At 65.5% G+C, this 8,856-nt stretch overlaps 1 protein-coding gene and 1 long non-coding RNA gene across 12 annotated transcripts in view; one reads left to right on the top strand and one right to left on the bottom strand.

Moving 5' to 3' along the window:
- The window catches only part of DNM2 (dynamin 2), a 50,550-nt gene that overhangs the window by 3,321 nt on the left and 38,373 nt on the right, over positions 1–8,856 (bottom strand). For 6 of the 11 annotated variants that reach the window (XM_075916125.2, XM_075916124.2, XM_075916128.2 and 3 more), the window contains 6 exons: positions 5,568–5,677; positions 4,874–4,985; positions 4,242–4,409; positions 3,746–3,975; positions 3,273–3,530; positions 918–2,677 (listed from right to left, as the gene is read on the bottom strand). In XM_075916125.2, the coding sequence (XP_075772240.1) occupies positions 2,608–2,677; positions 3,273–3,530; positions 3,746–3,975; positions 4,242–4,409; positions 4,874–4,985; positions 5,568–5,677 (948 nt within the window). In that variant the 3' untranslated portion in view covers positions 918–2,607. Of the gene's footprint in view, positions 1–917; positions 2,678–3,272; positions 3,531–3,745; positions 3,976–4,241; positions 4,410–4,873; positions 4,986–5,567; positions 5,678–8,856 lie in introns of those variants that run through there. The other 5 variants (XM_075916126.2, XM_075916130.2, XM_075916134.2 and 2 more) reach the window with 2 other exon arrangements.
- Positions 6,333–7,762, top strand: LOC142824323 (uncharacterized). Its single transcript, XR_012899240.2, has 2 exons — positions 6,333–7,151; positions 7,572–7,762. It is a non-coding gene; the product is annotated as an uncharacterized LOC142824323 (long non-coding RNA).

Below are 8,856 nucleotides of genomic sequence, written 5' to 3'. Positions count from 1 at the left end.
GGGGGCCCTGCCCCAGAAGCCATCAGCCAGGAGTCAGGCTCTAGCAGGTTTCCCTACCCGGGCTTGCTGGCCCATTAACGGCGGCAAGGGAGCACCGTGGCCTGGCCGGGTTCTGCCCTGAGCCACGGTAGTCGAGTGCAGGAGAGCCCGGGCCCGCTGCCCACAACATGGCCACTCCACAGCCTGGCACCGTGTCCAGTGAGCAGCGCCCCCCAGCCCTCACACTAATGGCCAGTGCCCTTCCTGGGAAGGGCAGCACAAAACCTCTGCATGTGAACGGAGGCCACGGCCACCAGGCTGCTCTTGCTACGCCCCCCCCCCCCGACACCGGCCTGGGCTGTCACGGCTGGCGGGGCGAGCACCACCCCCTTCGGCTCCGGGGCTGGCTGCTGCGATTCCCACCAGCACCGAGGCTGGGGCCAGGGCAGCTAGGGGATTAGCCCTCAGGCTGGCAGTGTGATCAGCCCAGCTCTTCGCACCTTGAGGGCTCTGGCCTCCCAGCAGCTCCAGGCCCTGGGGAAAGTACAGAAGCCAGGCAGCAGGGTGGCTGCTAGCCCGGGGAGGGAGGCGCTAGTGAGGCGATGCAGAGCCCTGCCCCGAGGGGAGAGGGCTGGCTGGCTGAACCCACCAGCAGCCCAAACCACCTACAGTAGCGCAGCTGGGCACCGGAAAAGGGGCCCTGCCCCACAGCCGGCAGCTGTGCAGACACAGGCGAGGTGGATGCTGGGGCTGGCAGTGTCCAACCCCCCAGGAACTAGAGCAATGCTGCTGCCCCGGGCAGCTTTGCAGCCTAGCTGCGCTGTGAGCACTGCACTGGTCCCCAGCGGCACCCCGGGCGTGCGTAACGAGGCCCCCGCCCCCAGGAGCAGACAGGAGGAGAAGAGGGGACAGGAAGCTGAACACACCACGCAGGGCCCTTGCCACCACTGATTGGTTTCCCTTTATTTTTAGTTTATTAAAAGGGTACAGAACAGAGGCACTTCCATCAGCAAACAGGAGAGGAGAGAAGTGGACAGGGGTGCAGGCAGCACAAGATGGAGGGGACAGACCCACGTGGGAACATCAGGGGAGGCAGAACAGAGGCAATTGGATTGTATCAAGAGAGACAAGCAGAGGCCCGTGGGCACAGGCGGCGAGAAAGGCCCCAGCTCCGGCGGACGGGCGAGGAGCGCGCCATGACGGTGTTGCACGCCGAGGCCAGGGCGGCAGCCAGGGCTGAATGGGCACCAGTGTGCCAGGCCTGCTTTTGGTTTCAAGCTGCTTTGTGCAGCCGCAGCCTGGGGGCCGGCCCAGTGCTCAGCTCGCTTTCTGCTCCTGGGCCGGGGCGGGGCCTCCGCTGGCGGGGAAGAGGCCATGGCCCAGACAGGCTGCTTTGTGGCTCTTTGCATAGTTCTGGGGCTCGAGGCCACAGCAGAGCATAGGGCCTGAACGGGATTACACTGCCCACTGCCTTGGGGTGCTACACAGCTCCTGCCTGCAGCCAGGGGGCGCTCTAAGGCAGCACTGCCACCCCCAGGCCACCCCGCAGCCTTGCCTTGCAAGCCCCCCCCCTTGGCTAGAGCCACGAAGGCAGCACTGGGGGCAGCCCAGCCGCCCCCTCCCCCTCCCCCCACCTCTCTCTGCCCCATCTTTGAGCACCAGGGCCTGTGGGAACCCAGGGCCACCCCCCCGCAGCTTCACATTCCATTTACCCCACCCACGCTCAGGGCAGAGCAAAGCAACCAGCAGCAGCAGGAGTCTGCTCCCCCAGGAGCCCCTGTTGTGGGGGGCCCAGGGCCAGCTGCTTTGCTCAGGGTGGTTTTCACCCCAGGGCCCTTTGGCTAAATGCTGCCTGAGGAAAACCAGGGGCTCACGTCCTGGCAAGGGCAGCCCGTCCCCAGGGACTAGGTTTGGTTAGCCCGGCGCTCGCTGCAGTCGTCTGCTCAGGCAGAAAGCTGGCTGCCGGCTACAAGCCGGACTCGAGCCTTGCTCAGATTAGCACCGCGTGTAGGGGAGGGGGTCAGTGCGCCGTGACAGAGGGGCGTAACACAGAGTGGGCCTGGCGGAGCTGGGCTGGAAGATGAGCCAGACACACGAATCGAGGGGCCTGAACAGCAGGCGGGCAGGACAAGCCTGTGCCCACCCACAGACGGGGCAGTTTTCATTGCAGCTGCCTCTCCCCTCCTGTCTACCTCCTCCGTTGAGACAAGCCCAAGGCACGAACCCAGCCCGGGGTCCTGGTGTGTGTTCAACAAAGTGCAAAGTCCCTCCCCAGCCACGTGCGGCAGCAACGGCCGAGGGGGCACCGGGTTACGGGGCAGCGGTTCCCCCACCTGCGCCGCCCTCGCCCACGGCCGAGCTGGGAAAGGCAGAGGGCAGGACACAGCAGCCGTCCTTAGCAGAGGCCGGGGGTATTTACAAGGAAGGAGCTGGCTGTGCCCAGCCCGGAGAAGGAGCCCGCCCCACTAACAGGAATTGGCCATGGCCAGAGCCAGGCTACAGTCAGAAGGATTTTTACAGAGATTAGACGGGGGGTTCCCCTCCTCCTCCCCGCCCGAGGGCAGGTGACAGTGGGCGGTGTGGGGCTGCCGCACGGGGCACTCGGAGTCACTAGCAGCCCCCCAGGGGTTAGTCTAGCAAGGAGGGCTCGGCTGGTCGGATAATGGTCGGCCGGTTCGGCGCCGCGGGGGGTCTTCTGCTGCAGAGAGAACGGGAACAGAGGGGAACCGTTAGGGATGGGGCTGAGCGGGAGTCACCGCTGTGGGGCGGCTGGCATCCTGGGCACGGTGTGGGCACCCTGGCCGCCTCGCTGCCCAGCCCAGAGCCACAGGGCTGGTACTGCTCCAGGCCACCATGCAGGCGGGGGAGGGGGGAGGGCAGATGGGAAGGGACCAAGCCAATGTGCATGAAACAGGGATCCCAGGCTGCGCTGCCAGCAGGAGACCCAAGCCTCAGCTCTTGGGAGCTGCAGCGGGCAGGGCAGGCTGGGTTCCCCAGGGCTCTGCCTGGAGACCTTGGTCATTATGCTGTACTGGGGAACCCCGACGCACGCAGCACGGCCCCTTCCTAGCAGCAGAGCCCTGCTCCGGGTCAGATAGCAAACGGGCCTGCCTGAGCCGAGGCCGGGGGGTTCCTGCGCCCAGCCGATCCATCATGGGGTTTCCCCCTCTCTCCCATGGCTCTGGCCACGCTGCTCACCGCGCCCAGTGGGACTGCAGCCCCAGCACGGGGCCCTGGCGGGAGTCATGCCAGGAGCCACCAGGCTGCTCTGGGCGTGGGCGGCGGGATCTTACCTGGGCACGCCCGGGGGGACGCCAGGCGGAATGCGAGCTGGCCGCGACGGAATCTGAGGAGGGGCTGAGAAGGGGTCGTTATTAGCAGCAAATACGTTCTGAGGTCCAGGGCGTAAGGGGATGGGAGGAGCCACGAAGGAGGAAGAGACCCCCCCAGCAGGGGTAACGATCAGGGGGGGCCCTGGCGTCGGGCCCCTCACGGCAGGGGGCCTGCCCGGCGGCAGCACGGCGGAGGTAGGTCTGCGCTGAGGCGGCGGGCTGCAGGGGAAGGAAGTGTAGCAGTGTGAGCTGGGTCCTTCCGCCCCCTCCCGAGAGTTCCAGCCCCCTGGGCGGAAGGAGCTGCCCAAGCTTGTCTCGGGGAGCCAGGTACAGGCCCCAGGTCTCCAGCTTGCCAGTCTTAAACCACTAGGCCATCCTTCCTCAGCCCCTCCCAGCCCACCAGCCTGGGCTCCTCGCCACCCACTGCGCCCTACCTGTGCCCGCTGCTCTGCAGCCAGCCGTCATCCACCGGCGGCGGGACCGGCGTGGAGACCGTGCTGGTGCTGATGTCCCCGATGATGTGCAAGGCCTCCTTCAGGGCATGGTACATGCGCAGCATCTCGTCCCGCCGCTGCGCCTGGTCGGCCGACTCCTCCATCAGGCTGCTCTGGTCTGCGGACGAGTACAGGAAGGCCAGCAGCTCCGAGTGGATGAAATCCTTGGTCTGCAGGAAGCGGCAGGTCAGCGCGAGGGCAGGCTAGCGCAATGGTTAGAGCGGGACGCGCCACAAAGCAGGGCTCCCGGGGTTATCCCAAGCCACAGGATCGCTCTGGCACAAAGCCGGGAACCAGGCTCTGGCCCTTCCCGCTGTAAGCGCCCAAGGTCCGTACACGCAATGAAATACCTCAGCAGCGAGCCCCGCCCGGGGGCCAGAGCCGCGCGCCCCGCCCGGGGGCCAGAGCCGGCCTCAGCCTTCCCCCCACCACTCACGTTGTTGATCATGAGGTGCATGATGGTCTTTGGCATGAGGTCGCGGATGGACTTGTTGATGATCCCCACGTAGGAGTCCACCAGGTTGCGGATGGTCTCCACCTGGCGCTCCAGCTGCGGATCCATGGAGAAGGTGTTCTCCTGGACCCCGTCCTCGTTCTCCACCTGCTCGGGTGACAGGACGACTCACTGGGGATCCCTCAGCCGCCAGCGGGGGCTGGACCCCGGCGCCCCGGCCAGACGCGACCAGGCTGGTGTTGAGGGAGGGCGTCGGCAGTCAGGCGCCCCAAGACCCCACGCCTCCCTTCTGCCAGGCTGGGCCTTCCTCCTCCACCGCCCAGAGCAGAGACAGGGCGCCCCGGAGAGGTGGGGCTGGGAGGCCCCAGGTTCTAAGCCTGCTCCTGACCCCACCGCAGGGCCTGAGCTCTGTCCCCCCCCTCCCCCCACGCCACTTTCCGGCCTGTTCAGCCTGGCCTAGCACGTCAGGCCAGAAGGGGCCTTTGTCGCCCCGCCCCAAGCAGCTCCCCCCTTCCGCCAGTCACTTGGCTCTGGAGAATTGAAGAGGCTCATCCCGGCAGGGGCCCCGGGGATCACAGGGACTGTGCCGCGGGCGAGGCAGAGGCAATGCTTACTTGGTCTTTCTCGGGATACACCCCGGCCCGGAGGAAGGAGGCCTTCCAGCTGTCCACGTCTTCCTGGGAGTCACAGGCCAGCTCAATCTGGCGGAGATCCTTGTACACGTTCCTAGGCAGGCAGGCACACTGAGAACGGGCAGCCACAGACTCTGAACAGGCAGGCTCCCTCCCTGCCCCGCGGGCCGGTCTAGCGCCAAGCCCCGGCCAGGGCTGCCGGAGGCAAGGTTGAAATCCCTTCAGAGCGCCTGTGTAAACATGGACAGCCTCTCCTCCCCAGCACAACCCTCCTCTTGGATCGCAGCTGCCCGAGTGCCTCCGCTGAGCCCCACATGGCACCACCGCTCCTCCCCCCCAGCTGAGCCCCGCACAGCACCCAGCACCCAGGGTGAACAAGAGGAAAGCTGCTGAGCAGTGGGGCAGCACGCGGGGCACTAGCTGAAGAGCAGCTGGGAGACGCCGGCTCCCCAAGGCATCTGCTGCAATCGGAGGGGAGGGGCGGGGGAGGGGAAGGGGCTCCTCCCTAGGGCTGCAGAGGCAGCCCCCAGAAGAACCAAGGCACCAATAGGGGCTTGGCCAGAGGGAGCGCCCTGGAGAACCGAGCCCGCCTCCAGGAAGCGCCTTTCCATCACCACATGCAGTGGGGGGGCACCCGGACACTTGGCCGCGCCTCAGCCCCGCCCCAGGCCCTTACCTTTGCTCAGTGTTGAAGATGGCAAAGACGTGCTTGTTGGACATGAAGCCCTTCTCCACATCCCTGATCTTCAGATTGTCCAGGGGCAACATGTATTTCTTCTCCTTCTCCTGGAGGGGGAGGGGGGGTGTCAGGCTGGGACCTGGGCAGCGGTTCCTCCCAACCCCCACGCTGTGGGGGAGAACCCTCCCTCTCTCATGGGCCAAGAGCCAAGGGGGGGGGTTCCCTCCACATCCCAGCTCGTTGGCTGAGGCACAGACTGGGCTCAGCCGAGCTGCTGGGGTCGGTCACAGGAGCTGCCACCCACAGGACTGGGTTGGTCCAAGGGCCCGAGAGGACCACGTGGACTCTGACCGGGCCGGTATCAGCCGCTTTCAGGAGCCATACGCCGCACTGTTCAACTGGCGCCCTGTGCCGGGCGCCAGGCCTGATGGAGGGTGAGACCTTCTCAGAGCTGCGATTGGATCGTCTCCAGCGCCACTGCACTGAAACACATTACAGCCCACTGCAAACTCGGGGCCTGCCGAGTACCACGGTGAATTCGGAACCGGGCCGGAGAGAGCTGGGGCTGGCCCGTGCCTGTTCCGTGGCTCTGTCCCAGGGTCAGGTGCTGCTGTGTCTCGGGCAGGCCGTGCCTCTCTGAAGTCAGCTAGATCCTCCCCGAAGGACGCGGAGCCATGGAGCGGGGCTAAGGCGAGCCAGGGGGACACTAAGACCCAGGGGTGCCCCACACAGCTGCCTGTTCTGCGTATAGGGAAGGACGGTTCTGCCTGGGGCTTCACGCCAAGGTAAGCGCTGTGCGGGGCAGCGCTCTCCAGTGCCAGGCCCATGGCCCCAGTCCCGCACAGGAGGGGTCTAGTCACTAGCCACAGACGGAAGGTGCCAGGCAGCCACTGCTCCACGCAGGCCCAGGGCACAGGACTTAGCTCCTTCCCTCTCTAGGGAGGTGCTAGGACAGAGGCTTCATTTGTCGGCCGGGACCCAGTGCCAGCTGCAGCAGCGCCGTGAACCCTCGTGTGTTCCAACAGCCCTGAGGAACAGCGGCCACGGAGAGGGGGAGAGCGGCTCTCAGGAATCTGACCCAAAGGATGCTGCTCATTTAACAGGCTGCAGGCCAGCAAAGTTGAGGGGCCACCCAACTGAGTCAACACCAGCCGTCTCGCTGCCGAAACGCCACATCTGGAATTGTTTAGCACTCCACTGGCCTGCGGCTCCAGATGCTGCGCGCACACAGCCCCCAAAGTGACGTCCGCCTCTGCGGAGAGGCCACGAACCTAAGCCCTCCCCCCAGCCACCGCCGCCCCACACCCTCCGTAGGATTTCCTGAAAAACCCACAACGTTTTTCCAGGCTGGATTCGGTTGCAGACTTTGCCACGTCAGACAGGACAAAGCAGATCCTTCTCGCCGAGCAGCGTCTGCTGCAGAGCCGGGAGGGGGAAGGACACACCATGGAGCGGACTCCAGCCCAGCCTGCCCAGTGTTCAGACTACCTGTTCAGGAGGCTATAAAGGTGTACAGTAGTCTGCACATTGGTTAGATTGGGTTTGGCAAGGCGGCACCCCGGAGCAGCTCGGCACGCCCAGGTAAGGCTGGCAGCGGACACGCAGTCTGCCTGCCCTCGATTACCACGAGCAAAAGGTCTCGCAGCTGTTCTCCCGAGCGAGAAGTCCCCGGCTGCTGGACTGGGCCACACGGAACACGCGGCGCGGGGGCCTGCCCAGTCTGTGGGGTGCTATTGTTCAATGCTGGGGGTTTCTGGAACTGCTCTGCGAGCAGCAGCTCGTTTCTAGTGGCCGGGGGTGCACGCGTGGAGGGTAGGCAATTTGTGCCTGCTGAATACAGAGCCTCATTCATCCGCAGCCTGCTGGTTCTCATTACCCACAGCAGAGGGGCCAGACAAGCGCCCCCAGAGAGGCCTCCCCACAGGAAACGGGCTGCCGGGATGGGGGCAGGGGAACAAGCGAGACACACTTATCAGCTCCACATATTTCCTTCTCTTTTAGGAGATAGAGTTAAGCTTTGTGTCTAGATTTACAGACTCTCGGAACAGAGGTTAATCTTTGCAGCTTGCTCGGCCAACGAAGGACAAGGACAAAGCAAGACTGGGTCTTACTCGGGGAAGGGGGCTGCCTCCTGGAGCAGATGCTAAGCTGTACCGCCAGGCAGGCGAATAAAGTTCTGTTAACGTCTCCTCCTCCGATCGCCAGCCCCTGCTCCCTCTCTCCTGCCCTGCGCCAATGCCAAGCCGCTGGAGCCAGCCTGCGAGACGGGCGGCCGGGCAGGGAAGAGCCGCTTTTCAGACTGTGGGGGTGGGAGGGCTGGAAAATGTGAGGCAGCATGTCTGTTCCAGGCACTGAGGAGGGGTGCTTAGAAAGGAGGCTGCCTCCTCTGCTCCTTCCAGCCCCTGCAGCGGAGCTAGGCCAGGCCGGATACGCCTTGCGTCGCAGCGCCGGCCCCATCTCCCAGGCCAGGACCGCACAGACAAAGCGGGGGGAGGGGTCTGATCCACACAGCCTTCGGGAAGTAGCATAGCCTAGTGGCCACAGCATTAGCCAGGCTCTGGGCACCAGGGCCTGCTGGGTGATGGTGGGCAAGTCACTTCCCTCCCTGGGCCTCAGTGTGCCCAGGGCCCGTGACCCCGAGTGCCCCAACAATGCTGGGCAAGAGCCAGGTGTTTCAATAGCAACTCCCCAGTCCTGGGGGCCCAGGGCCCCCTCCTGCTGCATGACGGCAGATAGCCAGCCCCTGCCCACCCCCTCCCTGGAGGAGTCCACGGAACGGCATCTAGCGGCCACCTTTGAGGGCCCCCGCCTAGGCACTGCCCAGGCCACGTCTCGCCCCGCAGGCGCTGCCCCGCTCACTCTCCCAAGCCACTGCGGAGAGGGGCGTTTGCCGCCAGCCCGGCGAGGCGCACAGGCCGTGGAGGCAGGGCAGAACCGTTCCAACGGACCCGAGAGGCTTTGCTGCCCGGGCCAAGCTGCGCCGCAGCGTCAGGCCCACACGAGACAACCCTACATGACGCCGATTCCCCCGCGGCTTCGTGCTCGGGGAAACCCCCTCCACGGCCGTTCCCTTCCTGGGCCCGTGCACCGGCCCTCAAGCCCTTCAGTCTCCGCACTGCGCGGCGCGCTGCCGGGGAGCCCTCCCTGGCGCCCTGGGCTCTGCATTGCGGGGCTGGGGGAGGGGTCTCTGCTAGCCAAGGGGTTCGTGGTTCTGGATGCTTCTTGCCATGCTGGCTGCACCAGACCAAGCCCAACAAGGCCTGGAGCGGAGAGGGGTTCCGAGGAC

The sequence above is a fragment of the Pelodiscus sinensis genome, chromosome 31 (assembly GCF_052426305.1).
Source record: "Pelodiscus sinensis isolate ZL-2025 chromosome 31, ASM5242630v1, whole genome shotgun sequence".
Classification (NCBI taxonomy): Eukaryota; Metazoa; Chordata; order Testudines; family Trionychidae; genus Pelodiscus; species Pelodiscus sinensis.
Note: the sequence above shows the minus strand (reverse complement) of the source record. Positions and strands in the feature narration are given on the sequence as shown.